Source organism: Mus pahari, chromosome 1 (genome assembly GCF_900095145.1).
Source record: "Mus pahari chromosome 1, PAHARI_EIJ_v1.1, whole genome shotgun sequence".
Taxonomy (NCBI): domain Eukaryota; kingdom Metazoa; phylum Chordata; class Mammalia; order Rodentia; family Muridae; genus Mus; species Mus pahari.
In genome coordinates, this window is record NC_034590.1 from 45,237,041 (window position 1) to 45,259,211 (window position 22,171).

General features: G+C 40.3%; 1 protein-coding gene across 6 annotated transcripts in view; it reads right to left on the bottom strand.

The window, feature by feature from the left end:
- Chd2 (chromodomain helicase DNA binding protein 2) overlaps positions 1 to 22,171 on the bottom strand; it is a 113,693-nt gene that overhangs the window by 57,469 nt on the left and 34,053 nt on the right. For 5 of the 6 annotated variants that reach the window (XM_021189745.2, XM_029538535.1, XM_029538528.1 and 2 more), the window contains 11 exons: positions 19,503 to 19,643; positions 17,902 to 18,035; positions 16,265 to 16,490; positions 15,278 to 15,378; positions 14,292 to 14,336; positions 13,947 to 14,125; positions 11,938 to 12,062; positions 8,763 to 8,979; positions 6,436 to 6,525; positions 5,596 to 5,786; positions 457 to 645 (listed from right to left, as the gene is read on the bottom strand). In XM_021189745.2, coding sequence (XP_021045404.1) covers positions 457 to 645; positions 5,596 to 5,786; positions 6,436 to 6,525; positions 8,763 to 8,979; positions 11,938 to 12,062; positions 13,947 to 14,125; positions 14,292 to 14,336; positions 15,278 to 15,378; positions 16,265 to 16,490; positions 17,902 to 18,035; positions 19,503 to 19,643 — 1,638 coding nt within the window. Of the gene's footprint in view, positions 1 to 456; positions 646 to 5,595; positions 5,787 to 6,435; positions 6,526 to 8,762; positions 8,980 to 11,933; positions 12,063 to 13,946; positions 14,126 to 14,291; positions 14,337 to 15,277; positions 15,379 to 16,264; positions 16,491 to 17,901; positions 18,036 to 19,502; positions 19,644 to 22,171 lie in introns of those variants that run through there. The other variant, XM_029538537.1, reaches the window with a different exon arrangement.

Genomic DNA, 22,171 nt, shown 5'->3' on the forward strand with positions numbered 1-22,171 from the left:
GAAAGGGAGAGAAGGAAGGAAGGAAGGAAGGAAGGAAGGAAGGAAGGAAGGAAGGAAGGAAGGAAGGAAGGAAGGCAGGCAGGCAGGAAGACCTTTTCTTCTGATTATGAAATTCAACCACAATCTGTGTTGAGTTTACAGACAAAGCTCAGTGGTCTCTAGCAAGCCAAGGCCAGGTAGAGGTACACAGATAACCTGTCTCAAAGAACAGAAAGCTTTACTACTGAGTACTTGCCAAGATTTACAAGGTTCTAGGCTTAACTTTTAAAAAGGGAAGAAATAAAGGAAGGGAGAGAGGGAAGAAGGAAGGAAGGCAGGCAGGTAGACAGACAGACAAACGGGAAAGGGAAAAGGAAAAGGAAAGGGAAAGGGGAAAGACCAAAACCTATGTTCAGGTTTGACTTTCAGAAGGGCATGAATTACTTGAAAACCGTCTACCTCTTGGCAGGAACTTACTTATAATACTGTTTCTGAAGGGCTGACATCTCCACCCTGAGAATCTGCTCCACTTTGGCAGGAAGGGATTTCTCCACATCTTTTTTGACTCTTCGAAGAAGAAAAGGCTCTAGTACCTTATGCAGACTCTGGTAGCCATTCTCTCTCCCTTTTCCATGGTCTTCTTCAAAATCTTCCCAGAACTCAAACCTACAGAGGAAGTCGTCATGTTAGTTACACATAGGGAAAGAACTGGTCTAGGCGTAGGGGAAAGCTCAATCTGTCCTGCCAAGAAAGGCAAAACTTGCCCATCCCTAAATCTTCAATAAAAGAGAGGGAATAAACAAAACTGCTGCCTGACAGAAAGCAAGCAAGCTGAGCACAAGTGCTCCAAGCTGCTGTGTCCTGCTAACCAGCAGGGGCAGCCGCTTCCTGCTCCTGCCACCATGGCTTCCCAGCCATGATAGGCTGTGTGCTACAACTCTAAGCCAAAAGAAACCCTCCCTGAAGTGGCTTTTGTCAGGTACCCCGTCGGAAATTATGTAAGGTAACTAAGATGGCCGCCAGTGACTGTAATCTCTGGAGAAGGAAAAATGGATGCAGTGAACTGACAAGGGACAAAAAAACAGCAATGAGAAAGGACACACACAGGGCTGGAGAGATGGCACAGCAGTGAAAACAAAGGACATTATGAAAGGACACTGATGAAAAGACACCAGCCCTGGCTCAGTCTGTGGCCACTCCTCCACTCCCAAGGAAGACAGTGGTAAGCAGGATCTGCGGATATTTAACTGTGACAGCTGGCCCGTCGTGGGCAAACTGCAAGAATGCTGCCAGACGTCCTACAAGAAACATGACTCAGATCAGCTCGAGTGGGGGAGGGAAGTGTCCAGGACAACCTAAAACATTAACATTGGCAAAGATGAAAAGCCAGCACTGAATGGAGGGGTGCAAAGGGACTCTCCCCCAGAAAATACTGTAGTGAGGAAGGGAAAGAAAAAGAGTAGGTGGGAAGGAAGGGGAAGGAAGAGGAAGGAAGGAAGAAAGAACAATCTCTTTTTAAAGTTTCCTTAATTCTGTGTCAACAAACAATTCTAAGATTAGGCTAGAATACACAAACCGTAGAGAATCCATGAAGAAATAATTTAAAATAATAACACTAACTAGGAGAGTAATTAAATAATACACTGAAAATATAAGTACTAGGCAGTAAAGAACAAATTCTCGTATTTATATACGAGAAACTGCCTCAACTGAAGCAAAAGGGAAAAAACAAAAACTGTATGTATTATTTCACTCCCACCAACTCTATTCAACAACATTCTACACTATAAGGTACACAAGATATAATAAGCATTCATGTAAGAAAGACATTTAAAAGCCTGTAAGTGCAGAAATATGGTCCTATAAGTAAAATTACAAAGAAAACTGGTAACAAAAGTTACAGAAACAAGATTATAAATATGAATATGATAACTATGCAACTGTCAACTGTACCCCTGCTCTCTATCTATAGCTCTAGATTTTAGTCATGGCTCTATATCCTAAACTATAGCCCTGTACACAACTATACCTCTAGACCAGTGGTTCATGATGTGCTGATCCCCCCCCAAACAAAAAATTATTTTCAGGATGGAGAAATGGCTCAGTGGTTAAGAGCACTGACTGCTCTTCCAGAGGTCCTGAGTTCAATTCCCAGCAACCACACAGTAGCTCACAACCATCTGTAATGAGATCTGATGCCCACTTCTGGTGTGTCTAAAGATAGTGACTGTACTCAATATAGATAAAATAAAATAAATAAATCTTTAAAAAAAAAGTTTTAATTATTTTCATTGCTACTTCCCAATTGTAATCTTGCTACTACTATGAATGGTAATGTATATATGTATTAGGCAACTCTTGTGAAGGAGTTGTTCAACCCCCAAAGGGGTCTTGAGCCACTGCTCTAGACTCTGTAGATTTATACTTAACTGTAGCTCTAAACTCTACTCATAGCTCTATGCTCAATTGTAGCACTCGATAGAATCTGTCTCTATGCTCAGCTGCGGTTCTCTAACCATAGCTCTAGACTCTAGTGCAGTCTAAATGAGACGAACAGAGCGGTGTGAGAGGGTTCAGGGTACGCACTTAGCTCAGCAAAGAGCACTGACCCACCTAGTCATCACACACAGTCCTGAGTTCTATCCCCAGCATCTTACCGAAATAACAAAATGTTCAAAACTGCAACCATGATTGAAAAAATAAATTCAACAAAAAGTTTAAAATCGGGCTAGTGAGATGGCTCAGTGGGTTAGAGCACCCGACTGCTCTTCCAAAGGTCCAGAGTTCAAATCCCAGCAACCACATGGTGGCTCATAACCATCCATAACAAGATCTGATGCCCTCTTCTGGAGTGTCTGAAGACAGCTACAGTGTACTTACATATAATAAATAAATAAATCTTTAAAAAAAAAAAAAGTTTAAAATCTGTTAATCTGTTAACAATGAAACCACTAAACTGAGACAAATTTCACAGCTAAATAAAAAGAGAAAACCTTCCTTGACCATGGAATAGAAGGCAGTTATTTTTAGATTAATAACTCTCCTTTAACTGTGCAATCCAAACAAAATTCTCCCAGAAATTAATGAGCTGATCTTGAAATAGAAACTAAAGCCTGAGAAGACAAAATGTTCTGAAAAGAATGAAACTTAGTTTTACTAGAGTGAAACAGAACTAAGGCAGTGCTGCATAGAAGGACAGACAGAAGCATCCCAGCAGGACAGACCACAGCACATCCTTTCAGTCTCAACTAAGATCTTTGCAAGGCACTGCCTTCAACAAATAGTGCACAACAACTTTCCAAATTGCTTAGTGAGGAAAATAAAACTGAATCAAGGCCCTGACCCATCATGCATTCAGTGCGGCAGAATAAAATATACACCTAATGTGACAACTAAAATTTATAAAACAACAGTGTCTTCTTGGCCCATGGTTAGACCTACCTGTTTTAGACATATCACACAAAAATAACTTGATAAATTATATTTAAAATTTAAAATCTGGCTGGGCAGTGGTGGCGCATGCCTTTAATCCCAGCACTTAGGGGGCAGAAGCAGGAGGATTTCTGAGTTCGAGGCCAGCCTGGTCTACAGAGTGAATGACAGCCAGGGCTACAAAGAGAAACCCTGTCTTGGAAAAAAAACAAAATCAAAACCAAAAAAAAAAAAAAAAATTAAAATCTGTCTCTTCAAAAGGTGTTATGAAAATAAAACAAAAAGCCAGTTAAAAGCCAGCAGAAAAATTGCATCCAGGAGTGTTCTATAGAAATGAACTGTTCAACTCACAAACAAAATTTATTTTATTTTATTTTATGTATGTGAATACAATGACACTGTGTTCAGACCCACCAGAAGAGGGCATCAGATCCCACTACAGATGGTTGTAAGCCACCATGTGGTTGCTAGGAATTGAACTCAGGACCTCTGGAAGAGCAGTCAGTGCTTCTAATCGCTGAGCCATCTCTCCAACCCCAACAATTCAATTCTTAAGAGCTGAAGCAGTGCTGTTAAAATTCTATTAACTTTATTTTATGTGTGTCTTGGCCAGTATGTGTGTTACTGCACCAAGTACCTGCAGTACCTGCAGAGCTAAAAAGGATTTCATATTCCCTAGAGCTGGGCATTACCAACAGTTGTGGGCCACTATGGACAGTGTGGGAACTGAACCCAGGTCTCCTGCAAGAACAGCAAGTGTTCTTAACCAGCTCTCTGGCCCCAGTCTAATTTTTTCTTTCACTTTTGAGACAGGGTTTCTCTGTGTAGCCTTGGTTGTCCAAAAACTTGCTCTGTACACCAGTCTGGCCTTGAACTCAAAGATTTCCCTGCCTTTGCCTCCTGAGTGCTAGGATTAAAAGTGTGTGCCTTCCCAGTCTACTCAATTTTCTTAACAGCAAAAGATTTGAATAAATATTTCACTAAAGAAGCTCAAATAACCAAAGAAAAATGAGAAGATGTTTAACATCCTTAGTCATTACAACGAAATAAATTATGGAACATTCTACAATTATGTCAATTGTACAACCAGTAATTAAATTGCTTACTGTGTGCCAGTTACTATGCCAGGTAATGGGAACCACAGAGGAATAAGACAAGTGAGATCCCTAGTATTTCCACAAGCCTAAGTCAGTGAAATGCAACAAAGCAGGAAGGGGGTCGGAGGGAAGATAAGAAAGGAGGTGAGTGCCATGTCAAAACAGGGAGAAGGAACATTCCAAATGAACAGAGCAGGAATGGTTCACTGTGTGAGAGACAGGAAGATGGCCAGGACAGCTGATTCATAAAGGAGGTATGAGCCAGTACGACCCAGGGTCCAGCTCACTACAGTCTTCCAAACTAAATGAACCAATTTAGCTGTCACTGAGCAACACTAGACAATTTTAAGTCAGCCAAATGAATGTATATACTATGTATCTGTCCTATACAATTTATCTAATAAAGATAAACCAAAGTAACTTCAGAGGCAACTTGGCTTGAGTAAGAACTAAAAGCAATGCATCAGAGACTGCATTTAAGGCATGTCAGACTACATAGAGCATATACTTCATTCATGTGGCTTTGAGACTCTGTTCTGATTTATGCTTTCTGAGGCAGAGAATCACATGGAACTGACAGTGGGCTTGTACTCAATAGCTGGTATTGAATTCCTTCCTAACCCTCCTGCTTTAACTTCCCAAGTGCTGGGGTTGACTGAAAGAAGCATCACCATCCTATCTGTCTCTCATGTCTTAATAATTATTTCCCAAATGCTTTAACTAACTCAAACCTGTGGTGGACAACTATATACTCCTCCTTAACAGGCACATTTCTTAGCTTCTATCTCTTTAGTCTACAAGATCTGCTTCTGCCACAGGTGAATGCTTTATGCTCCCCCATGCTATCAGCTTTGCTAAGTCTATTAAGAACATCAGAAAGTTTCCTTTAATATTAGGATTTGAGAGGCCAAGGCACACAGATCTCTCTAAAATTGATGCCACCCTGGTCTACATAACTACAGGACAGCCAAAATTACAGAGTAAGACCCTTTCTCAAAAGTACAAAAAAGGGGGGGGGGTCAGCAGGAGGGAGAACTAGCATATTAGACATTCTAGCACCCTTCGAAACAAACAGGAAGGAGCTTACTTCTCCGGCATAATAAAGTGCAGCAAGGACCAAAGTTCCTTGAGGGAATTCTGAAGAGGGGTGCCCGTGATCAGTAGCCTATGGTTGGACTTGAAATCAATCAGTGTTTTATACAATAAAGAGTCATCATTCTTCAACCGATGGGCTTCATCTACTCCCAGGAAGGCCCAGTTAATACTGCCCAGCACGGTCTAAAGTGAAAAATAGAACATATGAGCCACCAGGTCAGAAGGGCACCCAGAAGTGCTTACATAGCTAAATAATTTCTGTACAAATTCCATTACAAAGGTACACATGTAGACACAATTATTCTTCACAGATTTAATACATATTAGGACTCTTCTGCTCATTCTATCAATGGCCAAATTCAAGCTCATCTAAAGCTATAAGTGAATCTCTTATACAATCTACTACTACAAGCCCCTTCAAGAGGCTGAAAACTGGTATGCTGAACAAAAACAGAAACAAAAACTCTGTTACTTTGTCTTCAAAAGATTCTTCTCTTGCCTATTTTACCACCCCAACCTTGTAATACAGGAAAAAACAAGACCACCAAACTGAATATAGAATAAAAGCATTTACCATTTAGTAACTTTAGAAAGAACTCTCCAGCCATTGTAGAGTATCTCAGTGCACCCTCAATACCCTTTCCTCTTTCATCCTTGCATTCAACTGGACTAAGCCACCCTAAGCTCCCATAACAGTGAGGTTGTTTCTCACAATTTTAGTATTTGAGGAATATTTTAAGTTTGTTTGTTTCACCTTTTAAACAAGTGGGATGCACAGTCATTTAACAGGATACACATGGGCAAGAGTTAACCTTTATTACTAATTACACACCTTATCTTTTAAGAGGATCTCATATGTTGTTATAAGTGCATTGAACTTCAACCTTTTGGTTTGAGAATGAATCCACTCATATTCCCTTATCTACAAGAAGAGAAAAACAATAATTAAGACACAATTTCTACTTCCAAGTGTTTGAAACAAAACAAGTCTTATAATAGATGCAATAGAAACGACAATCAAGTCTCGTGAGAACTGAAGGAACAACCTCTGCACTCTGAGAAGACTTACTGTAACCCAAGCTGGAACCCTGAAAGTCAGAGTCACACTACAGACCAGGGAGCAGGAAAAACTTTACTATCGTTTCAAATAAACCAAACACTCCTGCTAAGATCTGACTACGTGTGCAGAATGTATCAGCAATTTAAGTTGGGGACTTTGTCAGGCATGCTGGCACACACCTTTAATCTCAGCACTTAGGAGGCAGAGGCAGGCAGATTTCTCTGAGTTTCTTGAAATACAGAAAGCTTGTCTCAGAAGGAAAAAAAAAAAAACCTTTTATAACTAAATAAAGTATGGCTTTTTCAGGTTTAGGGAAATGAAATTTCCATTATTCTTTGCATATGGTGATATTTATTAAGAAGTAACAAATTATAATCAATAGTTTGACCAGAAATTTAATTAATCATAACAAACAGCTATATTCCCTGAGAAAAACAAATTTTATAGAGAGAAAATATAACTTAATAAGTAGAAAATAGTAAGGAATCCCAGCAATCGTGAGGCAGAGGCAGGTGGATTTCTGAGTTCGAGGCCAGCCTGGTCTACAAAGTGAGTTCCAGGACAGCCAGGGCTATACAGAGAAACCCTGTCTCGAAAAAACCAAAAACAAACAAACAAACAAACAAAAAATAGTAAGGAATGTAAAGAGACTGGAGAATTAATGAATCCACGGTGAACTGTGATCAAACTCAGCAAAAACGATGGATCCTCTCCGTTCTTAGGATTTACTGACTTAGGAACAAAAGGGGAGGCCATGAGGACTTGCAGGGAACTGCCACCAGAAACTAAAGAGGAGTAGTAGGTACCTGCCATAAAGCAAAATACTGGATTGCTTTCTCCTTTAATAACTAACAAGTTAATGGTACTAAAACCTACTACAGTTTTACAAAATCAAAATTAGGGCCAGGAAACCTAGTACACTTTATAATTCAGATATTTTTTGTTTTGTTTTGTTTGCAGAGCTGGCAATTTAAACACAGAGCCTCAAGCATGCTAGAGTCAATCACTTAGGTACGACCCTAACCCAAATCAGACTGTTTAAATGACAGCATTTAATAAAAACAAGTTTGAATCTATGAAACTTTGTTTGCAGCATTTATCTTAAACACTGAAGATTCCCAGTGGCCGGCTCTTACTACAAGCATCTCCAAAACCCATGTTAAAGTGAAGGGCAGAAGAGCAAACTCCAGGACCAGACAGATTCGTATCTCAAGAGCTCAGGCTCCATCTAAGCCCAAGGGTTAGACAGATGCCTGCCTGGACAGTTATCGTCATGGGAGACAGCTGCTATCAATTTTGAAGACTTATCATGAGTGTTACGGCACCTAACACAAGAACTAGCACACAGTAGATACTGAAAAAGTCATTCATTTCTCAAAAACACATTTTGCTAAACAAAGACAAATTTATTGTGTGCGAAATTCATGATGCTCAAGTCAATGTTTGGTACTAAACAAGACTCCTAGAAATGTACTGTGCTCCTCTATAGGGAGACCATAAACAAAAACCAAACCAGTTGTGATGCATGCCAGTGATCACAGCTCTCAGGAGGCCGAGGCAGGAGGAGTGCCACAAGTTAGAGGCTTGCCTGAGCTACATAGTAAAACTCTGGTAGGGAGTGGAGAAGGGAGGGTAGAGAGAAGAAAAATTGGAGAGAAGAGAACCACTGTAATGCAGCTAAGAGGGACTCCAGTGCAACTGCTGTCTTGAAACATAACAGACTCCTTGGTCAATGGTGGGTTTTGTTGGTTTTGGGGGTTTTTGTTTTGTTTGGTTTGGTTTGGTTTTTGTTTTTTCGAGACAGGGTTTCTCTGTGTAGCCCTGGCTGTCCTGGAACTCTTCTGTAGACCAGGTTGGCCTTGAACTCAGAAATCCGCCTGCCCCTGCCTCCCAAGTGCTGGGATTAAAGGCGTGCACCACGACTGCTCGGCTCCTGTTTAATGTTTTAAAGACTATCTGAGTTGCATACTGACAAACTGCGAGTACTGAGAGCACTGTACAGTGTTTGAAAGAGTTTACTGATGCATCTATAAAACAGAGTCAATCTCCAAAATACATTTCTAACTCCCATACCACTCCAACTCTTTTTCTTTACGCACCGTATTTCTGCTCATCAGGTCACCTATGTAAACCACGACATTAATCTCTGGCGCCCAGATCTCAAACTCTCTCTGCCATGAGGTAAGGGTGGACAAGGGAACAACTATAAGAAAAGGCCCATAGAGCTGGTGCTGGTGGAACAGGTAGGAGAGAAACGATATGGTCTGGATGGTCTTTCCTAGGCCCATTTCATCAGCAAGGATTACACTGTTACTTCTGCACGAAGAAAACAATACAAACAAAGCAATTAGATATTGAAAAAAAATCACTATGTGCACAAAATACACAGTCCACAATAACCACAAAGGAAAGCATCAGTTTGTCCTTTCAATGAATTCCTCCTCATCTTCAGTGACTCATGCCTCCTAAATATGGAAGAAAGCAGAAGGCAGAAATAACAACCAGACAATCTATCTGTAAGTACATCCAATATTTAGTCTACATGTAAGGTTCCCATCTTACTATAAGGCTCTGAATTACATTGTCTTCACTAGGCTATCCCTCTAACAGAGAAGTCAAGCTTTATCAGGGAAGAACACAGCATGTAGCCTTGGGTTCACGCATACACAAAGGAGTCAACTGGCTATCAGCCTTGCTGCTGTTCAACACTATACCAACAGTCCTGTGCCTCTGCTCAAATTACCTTCTCCATCCCACTGCATTCCACTTGACTCATCAATGCAACATCTACTATTTTATAGACCTACTTGATGAAGGTGTAAAGGGATAGATTTTTGTATTGTGTGTAGTGCTAGAGACAGTGCCCAAGCCCTTGTATATTTTAGGCAAAGAGGAACTGTTTTAAATAAGCCACAGTTGACAATTCCTGGCCTCACAGCAACTGAATGAGAATATTCAAGAAAGAGTGTAGGATTCTAAGGGGATTGTTTGGGTTTTTCATTTTTTGTTTTGTTTTGTTTTCTATGAAGTAGATTCTCACTGTGTAGTCCAGGTTGATCTGGGATCTGCAATTCTCCTGCCTCTGCCTTAAAGACCTAGTAGTAGTAGAGGATTCTGAACACTGAACAAGCACCTTGGAAGACTGATGCAAGTGTTCATGGACCAGGACTAGGAAAGAAGCTTTAACTCCACATTTCTTTCTTTTTTTTTCTTTTCTCTCTCTTTTTTTTTTTCTGTTGTAAAAATATAAAAAGACAGACAAATGAAGAAAATGACCACAATTAGAAAAGTATATTTGGGAAACAGAAAGTAGCCTATATGGCAGGAAATTAGAGATCTAGTATGACATAGACTATAAACACTATTACAGGCTGGTGAGACGGCTAAAGAACCCTTCGAGAACCCTCATAACTTTGATATTTGTTGGTTGTTTATGACTTTGTGCTTCTCCTGGGTACCACAGCTCATCTGGGTTCTTCCCAAGTTAGAATATGTAGATGGCCCAAACCCAGTGTCATCTATTCAGCTTAACCCCTCAGTGGCTTGCTCTCTCTGGCAGGGGACTCCTCCTATTTCCCTGCAGACACCAGCTCTCCTTCCTGCTGTCAAAGCCCAAGTCCCTCTCGGAGGACTTGGCCCAGCCGAGCTTAGAAAGGCTCTTGGTGAGTCTATCCTTTCCCACCTTTTCTGGCTATTTAACTCAGAAACATCTGCAGGATTTAACTGTAGTTGCTTATTATGTCTCTGGAGGTACACAAATATCAGTATACCTGCTTATAAGTAGAAGCAGCACAAGACAAGACAAGGGAAGGCCAGTGCTGGCAGCTAGACACTCTTCAGGAGCTGTGGCTGGTTGGTCATCCTTGCCAAGTGAGGCTTAAAGCACACAGACCTGAAGGTGTTTGTACTCTCATCCCTGTGCCTGGAGAGACACTGCTACCCACAAGCAGGCCGCCCTTTCCGGCTCTCAGCTATCCTCATGCTACTGGGACTGTATTTCTCAACCGAAAGTTTCTGCGCCTAATGAACTGGTTTGGAGTATATGTGCTTCACGAGTGAACCAGAGCACTAAAACATTTAATACTAGAAACAGTATTAGCTAGTAAAATGAGCTAGAAAAACAAAACATTTAATTTGCCAAGATCACAGACCTCTTTTAGTTAAAGGCCAGTTTGGTGAGCATACAGAGTCCTAGGGAAAGCCAGAACTACATCCAGAGACAATCAATCAATCAATCAATCAATCCCACGCTGATGACTATATAGCAAATATTGTGCAACTCTGAATAAAGCTCATGGTATCGTTGCTCTAAGCACCATCAAGCATAAAATAAAAGTGGTAGCTCATACAATCTCTTTAGTGACATCTAAGTTCTTACTGATCCTTTAAAAAAAATAGGACTCACTATCTTCTGACAGAAAAGTTTAAAAAAAAAAAAACTACCTGCTTTACAATTTCATACACATAACATTCTTTGATCAATCCCCCCATTTTCCTCTTCTCTCACACCTGCTCCAACCAACCCCTCCTTACCCAGTCTCCATCTACTTTCATATCTGTTTATTTGTCTACATGTCTCCCACCGCATTTCATTAGCTCTGTGTGCACGAGAATGGGTAGCATTAATGAAAATTATTTTTCTCAGTCCAACTCCAGCACTGATGTTTCTTCAGGCTTAAATACTACATTCAATTGAAAAGACAAGTAGTGAAGGAGCCCACTTGGTAAGGAGTTAGTATAAATATATTTATAACTAGAAACCATCTTCCTAAACCTGAGGATAAATTTGAGTATTTTTATTTTTCAAGTTATAATTCAATTCTGAAATAACCACCGATGTCTGTATTAATATAAAAAGTAAAGACACAAAGAAGGGATTGGACTGGAGAGAGCACTCAGTGACGGATAGCACTGGCTGCTCTTCCTGAAGCCCTGAGCTCAGTTCCCAGTACCCACAAGGCAGCTCAGAAGCAAGTCCAGGATACCAATGCCCTCTTCTGGCATCTGTAGGTACAGAGTACACAAGCAGTGCACAGACAAGACACACAGGAAAATACCCATATACTTAAGTAAAAATGTTTTTAAAACTGTGTAGGAGAAATCTGCCTTTAGCAGTGAAGGAAGCTCTCACATGACACATCACAGAGTGGCAGAGGAATCACGCCTACCTTGAAGCACTTAAAATCCTCAAAGGCTAAATGGTCCAACACTTAGCTCTTAGGATACTAATAGGCCAAACTCAACAGAGAAAATCTAACCATATTTTCTACCTACTTGCACCAGGAGTGAGCAAGCCAGTTGAGGCCCTCCAGCTGATAGTCTCGGAGCTCCAGATTCTCTCCTCCTAAGTATGCTGGCTGCTTCTTCAAAGCTACAAATCTCGGTCTTTGCTTTAGTGCCTGAGAAACAAAAATGAACAAAACCTAAGTCTTAGAGCATTTTTCCTCAACCGTAAACTACAACATTAGCCATATTTCAGGTATGAATTGCCACCCCCCCTCACCTCTTCCTATTCTGTGCGAGTTCACCCTAAAATTAAGTACTTTTAAATAAATTGTTCTTTTTCTGACATAAAGAGCTCTCAATTTTCTCATCCAGTGACACCGTGTGACACTCAGAGTTACCTTGATGTCACCTTTTCTAAACAATACAGTAGCACTCTGGAAGTCTTATTAAGTGTATGAGTATTAGCCTGCATGTATGTATGTTAGTACATGAGGTGCTCAGAGTGTCGGGTCCCCTGGGACAGGACCCTGGAACTAGACAGTCGTTGAGCTGCTATGTAGGGCACTGGGAACCGAAGCTTAGTCTTCTGCAAGAGCAACAAGCATCCTTACCTACACAAAGCCTACAGCCCAGGCCCCAGGGCACTCTCTCACATGTTACTAAGCACCACTACACTTTCCAAGGGACAGAGGAAATGTAAGCACTGGCTCTTTTCCTCAGGAAACCTCTTCCAATGCCCACTGGAGCCATGACCTCCACCTCTGTTCTATTCTGACCTTGGCTTCTATACCACATTCATGACCAACAATCACATACTGGCTTTCACAGACAAGAAAGAGTTTGGAGTTATTAACATGAACTTTAATTTCTCTAAGATACAGTCCAAGGAATCAAGCATATTTCCAGACCTCAGGAAATTCCAATGAGAAGAAAAGACTTGTACAATCAAACAAACAATAAAAAGCCTGTTTATTCAGTTTCTAAATTAAAATCAGAGACATCGAGCCAGGCATGGTGGCGCACGCCTTTAATCCCAGCACTTGGGAGGCAGAAGCAGGTGGATTTCTGAGTTCGAGGCCAGCCTGGTCTACAGAGTGAGTTCCAGGACAGCCAGGGGTACACAGAAAAACCCTGTCTCGAAAAAAAAAAAAAAAAATCAGAGACATCTTTCCTGTTTAAATTATCTACTTTCAAATATTTCTCATAATATAGCTAATTATAAAGTATTAAATTATATAAATCAGCAAAGTCATATAACTGATTCCTGTTTTTAAAAAACAGTGTGTGTGTGTGTGTGTCTGAGTGTACTAAAGTAGAACACATACATATAGGATCCTTCAGGTCAGAAGATGGCACTGAGGTTTTGGGAACAGGAGTCACAGCTGTAAACCACAACCTGGGTGCTGTCAACTGAACCCAGGTCTTCTCCAAGAGCAGTGAGTGTTCCTAATCTCTGAGCCCTCTCTTCAGCCTCTCATCCTCCCCATTCACTTTCTTTCTTTTTCCTTTGAGACATGTCATGTGTAAATCAGGGTGGCCTTGAACTCACTCCATGGCCGAGGACGACCATGCATTTCTGATTCCTCTGCCTCCCCCTCCAGAGCCCTGGAATTACAGGCATGCGCAGTGATGCTCACTCATGTCTGGTGCTAAGCCATCAGATCCAAGGGCTACACACATGCAGGTTCACTCTACTTTCTGAGCAAATTCAACAGCCCACGCTGTAAATATTTATATTTAATGTAACTTTTAAATCATCATTGATTCTTGTTATATTTTTGCTTCTACATATGTGCCCAACTAACCCTTTGGTTACTGCACCTTTCCACAAAAAACAATATAAAAGTAGGCTGGGGGTGGTGGTGCATGCCTTTAATTCCAGGACTGGAGATGAAGAAATAAATGGATCTCCATGAGTTCGAGGACAATTAGGCCTATATAATGAATTCCAAGACACCAGAGCAACATCATAGAGAGATCCTGTCTCAAAACAAACAGAAAATAAATAAATAAATATATTTTAAAAATAAAATTACAAAACTCAACAATTGGCAAACCTTGCATTCTCTTGTGGGAATGGTCTTTGAGTTGTTTCGACTGTGGAAGCTGTCGATGCAAGTCTGGAACTTCTTTCCTATCAAGGCCTCATCTTCCCAGCTGCACTCTGAGTAGGGTAGTCCCATCCACTTGCACAGATACTCGGGCTCATTGGAAGGTGCTGGCTTCCGACTGTGAGCTAAATCATGAATAAAAAATTATCAAACAATGTCAAATTTGAAGTAGGAAGTGATTTTCTTTTTTAATGTATAACTAATGAATATCATGTGACAAAACTACAAATAATCTGTAAGACACAAAATGCTCATTTTGAATATTTACTAAAAGTAAGATATGCTGCTCACCTGGAAAATCTGTTTGGCCCAGTGTAGATTTACTTGTCTTCACAGCTGAGCAAACACAAAATGAGACAGACTATTAGAAACATGCCAAAAGAGGCAAAGAAACATTGTTCAAGCAAAGGGCTAGAGAGATGGGCAGAGGCTAAGAGCACTAGCTGCTTTCATAAAAGACCCAGGTTCAATTTCCACACCCACCCGTCTGGCAGCTCACAGCTGTCTGTTACTCTAGTATCAGGGGATTTGAAGCCCTCTTCCAGCCTCCTCATGAACAAAGTATGCACACTCAGCTTAGATATACATGAAGGTAAAACATCCATACGCATAAAAAGGTAATTTAAAAGACTTTCTTGCAAGTATGTGCTCATTCATCTTGTGTTCACAAAGAAGCCTACACTGGCTGCTGGACCTCATCCTATTTCTCTGTTACCTTTCAAATAAAAGGCAGAACCCCTCTAATTCTCTCCTGAGGCCACCTCAACCAGACCTGTTCTGCCAATAGGTATTTCCTTGGACAATTTCACTGATACCAGCTAGCCCCACTCCAAAATTCAAGAATAAAATCCAAGACTAGTACTCCATGTCAATCACATACTTCTACTGAAATAATACTCAGACCTGGAGACTACAGCTGAACAAATGTTGCAGTCCTCAAATAATGCTTGTCTCTTAGATGACAATGAAGTTACCAACCTGCATTTGATTTCAAGTCTAAAAATCAGTTCTTCCCTTGGTCCTTTCATTTCAGTGAATGAGACTCATTCTCATAGGAAACCTTGGAACCAATATCCTTGACATTCCTGTCTCCTTTCATCCCCCATACCCAAACCTACAAGCAATAATTATTACCTCTCCCTTCAAAATAAATATAGGCCTTTGTTTAGTCTCTAAAAGTAAAACTGAAAAACTCATTTTATACATTTATATTATCCTAAAACCAAAGGTCATTTCTCCAGGTTTACATGGACTAAAGGAAGCTTTCACGGACTTACCTATTACTCTTTCTACTATCTGATACTGCTTATTCAACTCTGATGCCAGCTCCTGTTGGCAATTGAAATATTCAACATCTTCAGGAGAAACTTTCCCTAACCTAGACAGAAGACCAAAAACAGCATATACCAGTTAGAACTTGGAGATCTCTACATATATAGGGAGAAAATGTCCTAAGTACAAATGTAAAATTATATGAGTCCATGTGTCTGTCTCTTTGGTAATCTTCTCTAGTAACAGGTCTGTGGTTTAAAAACCAACAAAAACATTTCTGCAAATTGTATTAAAACCAAGAATAAATTTAAACATATCATAATACAGAGGGTTCTAGATTATTAAACTTCACATATAAGTCACCCCAGCCTAACCAAAGAAAATAACAAAATGTTCTTGATATTGGCTCTACATATGTCTATCTAAATTCAAGTCCTTGATTCACTTACAGTTACTCTCTGCCTCACCTTGCCCATCTACAAATCAGGTAAAAGAGAAAGAGAAAGAGAAAAAGAAAAAGAAAAGGAAAGAAAAGGAAAAAGAAACTCACCATCTTATTGTCACGATCAAACACACGAAAGAAAATATAGCAAATGTTCAGTGAGCTAGCTAGTCTTATTAAATCTGAAATTTTAGTAGCAATATATGAAGACATCTCCATCTAGAAAACAGAACCAGCCGGGTGTGGTGGTGCACGCCTTTAATCCCAGCACTCGGGAGGCAGAGGCAGGCGGATTTCTGAGTTCGAGGCCAGCCTGGTCTACAGAGTGAGTTCCAGGACAGCCAGGGCTACACAGAGAAACCCTGTCTCAAAAAAAGAAAAAAGAAAAAAAAAAAAAAGAAAAAAAACAGAAGCATAGACTGCTCAGTGATCCTTGATGAGACTGATGAAGGCAAAATCTGACATCTTAGAGAGCTGTGTTCTCCACACTTTGAAAACCCCCCTTCCCTCCGATTGGAAACACCACTTTACACTGTAGCAGGCAACATACCATTGCTTGATCTCATCCTCTTTCTTCTTGAAGTTCTCCAGTTTTTTTAGGCCCTTCACTTTCTGTTGTTGTAAGGATTCTTCACTCTCCCACGTGCTGTGAATGTGAGACCAGCCCTTCCACTTGATAAGGTACTGGGTTTCACCTTCCTCCCTCTCCGTGTCAAAGTCATCGCTAGGATCTCCATTAGCTTCAACAGCATACACAGTGGTAGATGCTCCAGTGGCTGCAAAAGGATTCAGGTCAGCTTTAAAGAAAATGTAAGAAACCAGGCAATAAAAGATTCCCAATTATGCAACTGCCAGGAAGAGTCTCTTCTTCAATAAACCAAAAGCCTTGACTTACAGTAAGTAGTCAACTTACTGTGCAACCACACTTATTAAAAATAAGTCAATTACAACACAGGGTGGACTCAGTCCTTTCAAATATCCTGAAGATATTTACCTTAAAACATGTGCAAACTTGCAGGTGGTACCACACAAGTCATCTATCCAAACACCAAACAATGAAACAGCAGCACCCTTTTCTTTTTAGTCCTGACTGCCTCAAAAAGCAAATCTCTTCCTCTAAGAATAGAGAAAGAAATCAAAATACCCTGTCCTTACCCTCCCAAAGCTGGTAACTATCTTATCCTCAAATAACCAAACTGGGGGTCGGGGACATGGTTAGTTGGGCAAGGTACCAGGTTCCTAGTTAACACTACACATAGTCAAGGTTGAATTTCAAAAAAAAAAAATGATTGGGCAGGAAAGGACCTGCTATGCTTGGTTTTATCTTTTGCAGTGAGGACTGGAGCTAGGCAAGTGCTGTCACTGACCCATATTCCCAAGCCTCCCACGAAAAGGATATTTTAGAACAACTTAAGAAATACCTCAAATGTACTCTTTAAAAAACTCACTATGGGGCTGGTGAGATGGCTCAGTGGGTAAGAGCACCCGACTGCTCTTCTGAAGGTCTGGAATTCAAATCCTAGCAACCACATGGTGGCTCACAACCATCTGTAACAAGATCTGATGCCCTCTTCTGGAGTGTCTGAAAACAGCTACAGTGTACTTACATATAATAAATAAATCTTAAAAAAAAAACAAACAACTCACTATGACCCAAGTATGTCTGTGATAAGTCTGGTATTTTTACAAGGTGATTCAAAAACAGCTAACTAAACACAGATTTGCTCTATGTTAATGAGTAAGTACCTATGCTTTATCACTACATTATGTAATATCTAACTAGATTAAATTAAAAAAAAAAACATTCTTTTGTCTTTATCTCTGAAATAAGTCATGACAATTTCTACAATTCAAAATACTAGTGTGGACTATATCACATTAAAGAATATGTAAAACATTGGATTTTTGAATATATATACATATATGCATACATAAGTTGCATACATAAATATGTGGGCTCCAGATGCAGCCAGTTGGTCCAGTGCTTGGCAAGCATCAGCAAGGCCTGATTCAACTCCCCAGCACCACATATACTGAAAATGGTGGTGCACAACTGTAATCCCAGAACCTGGGAGGTAGAGACAGGAAGATTAGGAGTTCAAAGTCATCCAGTTAGAGGCCAGCCAAGGCTACCAGACCCTGTCTCAAAAACCCAAAGTGAATAATTTGCTCCCCAAAGACACAAACCTCCTTTCTTTCCCAGTCTTGAATCTAAGACCTTTTCAATAGTTTCACTATTATCTTGCTGTTCATCAACTCCTTCTCCAGTCATCTCAATGAGATCATCTGAATCAGTCTCAAAGTCATCATCTTCTTTGTAACTGTGTGAGAAATAACGCTGCATGAGTAAGAGACTGCACCTTCAGAGCTAAGCATCTCTACAGAGTAGCACTGAAATAGGAACCACACTTTGACTCCAACAGTTATTTACAGATTTGAGTCAGTAGACTCAAGGCCTACTTGCACCCCATTTCAAGCTCTGATGCATGCCCACAGATAAACTCAAGAGTAGCTTACACTGTATGTATAAGCAGGATACAAGAAACTACAAAAATAAGCTTTACTTTGTATTGAGTAATTACTCTATAAATTATGGCAAAAAAAGAAAATTCGTAACAAAAGGAAAATTGCTATCATTTCAGACAAAAGGAAAATTTTCCTGAAGATCAAATGTTTCAATCATGCAATAACAAGAAAGTGAGTTTAATGTAAATGGACTCAAAGAGTTGATGATTTTTCAGTCATACCTATGAATTATAAATATAAAATTTATTTGGCCATTATGATCCCAGAAATGAAGTCAGAGAGACAGCCTGAGGCTGGTCTAAGCTACACAGTAAAATTCAGGATAGCCTTAACGAAATAGTTCCAGACTAGCCTGAACTACATCAAAAACATAAAAAGAAAGTAAACAAACAAACAAACAAAAAAAAAGCCTTTACAACACATGAACAATAAATACTTGCCTCATATAAGCAAGACCCTGGGTTTAGTCTCCAACACAACAAAATAATTATAGAAAAACATAATTCTAGATAGAACAAAGTAACAAAATGAGGTAAGCTAAATACCAGCCCATTAAAATCCTAGTCCTACATTTAACCATCAGTTGGAAACATCGGGCAAGTAATTAGTACCTCTAGAGCTCAGCTTCACAGTTCTAAGTAGGCCTAAGGAAACATGCAAATGCTCTGAGAGTAAATGGACTTTACCTTCTCTAGATTAAACGAACCAATTACCTCAATATATCTATATCTTTTTTCATCATCAATTATTACCTCACATCCTGCTACTAAAGTTTAATATTATGATTATATCTAAATGTCAAAAGACACAATGAGTAATTGAGAAGCGAGAAACAGTCCAAGCGAGAAACAGTCCAAACATTCTCCTGGAAACATTAGAAAGACAAGCAGTAGGGCAGGACATAACCTTGAGTCCTTTGGACATGAGCTGTTGTCACTCTCGCTCTCCACTGGGCTCAACACCATTTTGCCCAAGGATGGCTAGATTATGAAAGCAGCTTTAGCTTATGTTATTTTTGGTTTTTTGAGACAGGGTCTCACTGTATAGCTCTGGCCTTTCTGGAACAAGCTATATAGACCAGGCTAGTATCAAACTCACAGAGATCCACCTGCCTCTGCCTCCCAAGTGCTGAGATCTAAGGTGTGCGCCACCCTCAGGCTGATATTCTTACCTGTCAATCACATCATCTGAAACTTGAAAGAACCAAGTTCTAAACATCTGCATCATCACCATCAATGGAGAACTTCCAAGGCACAACTGACCTCACATTTTTAGCAGCTCTTCGTCGAGTCTGCCTTTTGGGAGCTTCATCATCATCGTCATCATCATCTGAAGACTCTTGTTTTTTCCTCTTTCCACGCTGAATCTTAGGTTGCTTTTTAACTTGAGGTTTGGGCACTGTTCTAAAAAAAAAAAAAAAGGAAGGAAAGAAATGGCAAAGCTTTTACTCTGTCACTTGGTAACTACTTCAAGGCTACATAATGACATCCCCCATATACAAATAATTCACTAAAGGGAGCCAAGCACAGGATCAGACCTGGAACTATAGAACTCATGAGGTGATCATGATCATGAGTTCACAGTCAACCTCCACTACATAATGCTCTCAGAAAAGCAAGGGGGGAAAGGTAAGGTACAATCACAGTGATGTGCTTCTCCTACCCAACGAACCCTAAGACACAAGCTGGGACTCATCGATAAATAATGGGCACAGATCCAGCAGGACACTCCAATGTGGAGAGCTTGCACTCAGAGGGGAAAGGAACCACAGGCTTTCCCTAGAGGGGCACTAGACCAGGGGTTGGCCAAACAACAAACCTGGGCTACTATATAAGGACTTATACAAATAGAAGACATATCTGTAACAACATTTTTATGGACAAAATTAAAAACAAGACACAGTATGCTTCAGGGATGATTAATAAGAACAGAATTCTTCTGGAGAGAATGTTTCACAAAATTAGGATTCAAATTTAGTACTATTATCGAAGTATAAATGATAACTGTTCATCTATAAAAACTATTAGCCTTTAAGCCATTTAAAAAGTAGGTGTTGGGTGTGGTTTGACCCCACCCCACTCAATACTGAAACAAAGTATATTTGGTGGACTGGGGAAATGGTTCGATCTGTAAAGTGTTGCCACACAAGCATGATGACCTGAGTTCAATTCCCACAATCTACAGAAAAATCCAGGCACAGTGAGATGCACTTATAATCCCAGCACCAAGAGGCAGTGACAGTAGGACACTTGGGGTAGGTTGGAGCCAGACTGGGACAGGGCTGAACTAATCACTGAGCCAGGTCCCAGGGAGAGATCCTGCCTCAAAAAAAGAAGAGGGCTAGCTCCTGAGTTGACCACTGACCAATCAGCATACACATGTTACCACACACACACTCACAAGCACCCATACACACAAATGCCCCAACAGACAGACAGACAGAAAGACACACACACACACACACACACACACACACACACACACACACAAAAAGGAAGAGGTTGAATTTCCTTGGAGTCTTGACTTTAAGGCTAGCATGATCTATATAGATTACTCCAGGAAGGCCAGAGCTACACAATGGGATAATGATGCAAAAAACACAAATTACAATATAAGCCAGTGTGCTAAAGCTGTTTTTAGAACCTACCCATCCTTGGGAAGGTGAGTAACAACAGCTCATTTCTAACTGCCTCAAAGTCACATCCTGCCCTTAGTGGCTGAATTTCTAACGTTTCAGAACAATGCCTAAATGCTATTTTCACTTCTGAATTACTCTTGAGGGCCATGGTAAGTTTCCTCTACCTTCTTATGTTACATCATTTGCCATGTTTGATCAAAAATTACCAAAACTGTTGCTTTCTCAGCCTATTCCCATCTCTATACAATTAGACTGTCTGCTTAATGTTATGGACATTATATAAAAAGGATAATAAGCTATAAATATACTTCTGGTCAGTCAGAAGAGTGTTTTAATACTCATACTTAAAAGTCAGTTCTCAACAGGAGTGGTGGTACACGCCTTGAATCCCATACTCAGGAAGCAGAGGCAAGTGGATCTCTCTGAGTTCAATGCCAGCCTGGTCTACATAGTGAGTTCCAGGACACCCAGTACTAAATAGAGAAACCCTACCTTAAAAAGGCAAAAAGTAAATGAGTAAAACATGCAAAGAGGGCTGGAGAGATGGCTCAGAGCACTGGCTGCTCTTCCAGAGGTCCTGAGTTCAATTTCTAAGCAACCAAACGGTGGCTCACAACCATTTGTAATGAGGTCTGATGCCCTCTTCTGGCCTGCAGGCATACACGCAGGCAGAAGGCTGCATACATAATGCATACATACACACACATACATACATACATACATACATACATAAATCTTTAAAAAAAAAAAAAAAAGAATTAGTTCTCCCCAAAAGAATTTGTAACCTGGCCACACAAACAGGAAGGGTTTTGGTTTTTTGTTTTTTTTTTTGTTGTTGTTTTTTTTGGGGGGGGGGGGGTTCAAGACAGGGTTTCTCTGTGTAGCTCTGGCTGTCCTGGAACGCACTCTGTAGACCAGGCTGGCCTCCAACTCAGAAATCCACCTGCCTCAGCCTTCCAAGTGCTGGGATTAAAGGAGTGTGCCACCAACACCGGCTTTTTTTTTTTTTAAAGCAGAAGATCTAGTTGCATGTACCACACACCCTAGACTTCTATTATCAGAGAATATGATCAGAGCCCATGATACTCATATATGATAATTCAATGAAGAAATTCATTAGTTTGTATAGTTAACAAATGCTAACAATAAATACACGAAGAGGAAAAATGTATGTCCAGAACTGCTATCCATTCACTCAAAAGTGAAGTCATCATTTAGGCACTTGGTAAAGGTCCAGGCTGGCACAAAGAAAGCAGACATCCAAATCCTGAAGAGGACCAATTGTCTTGACTG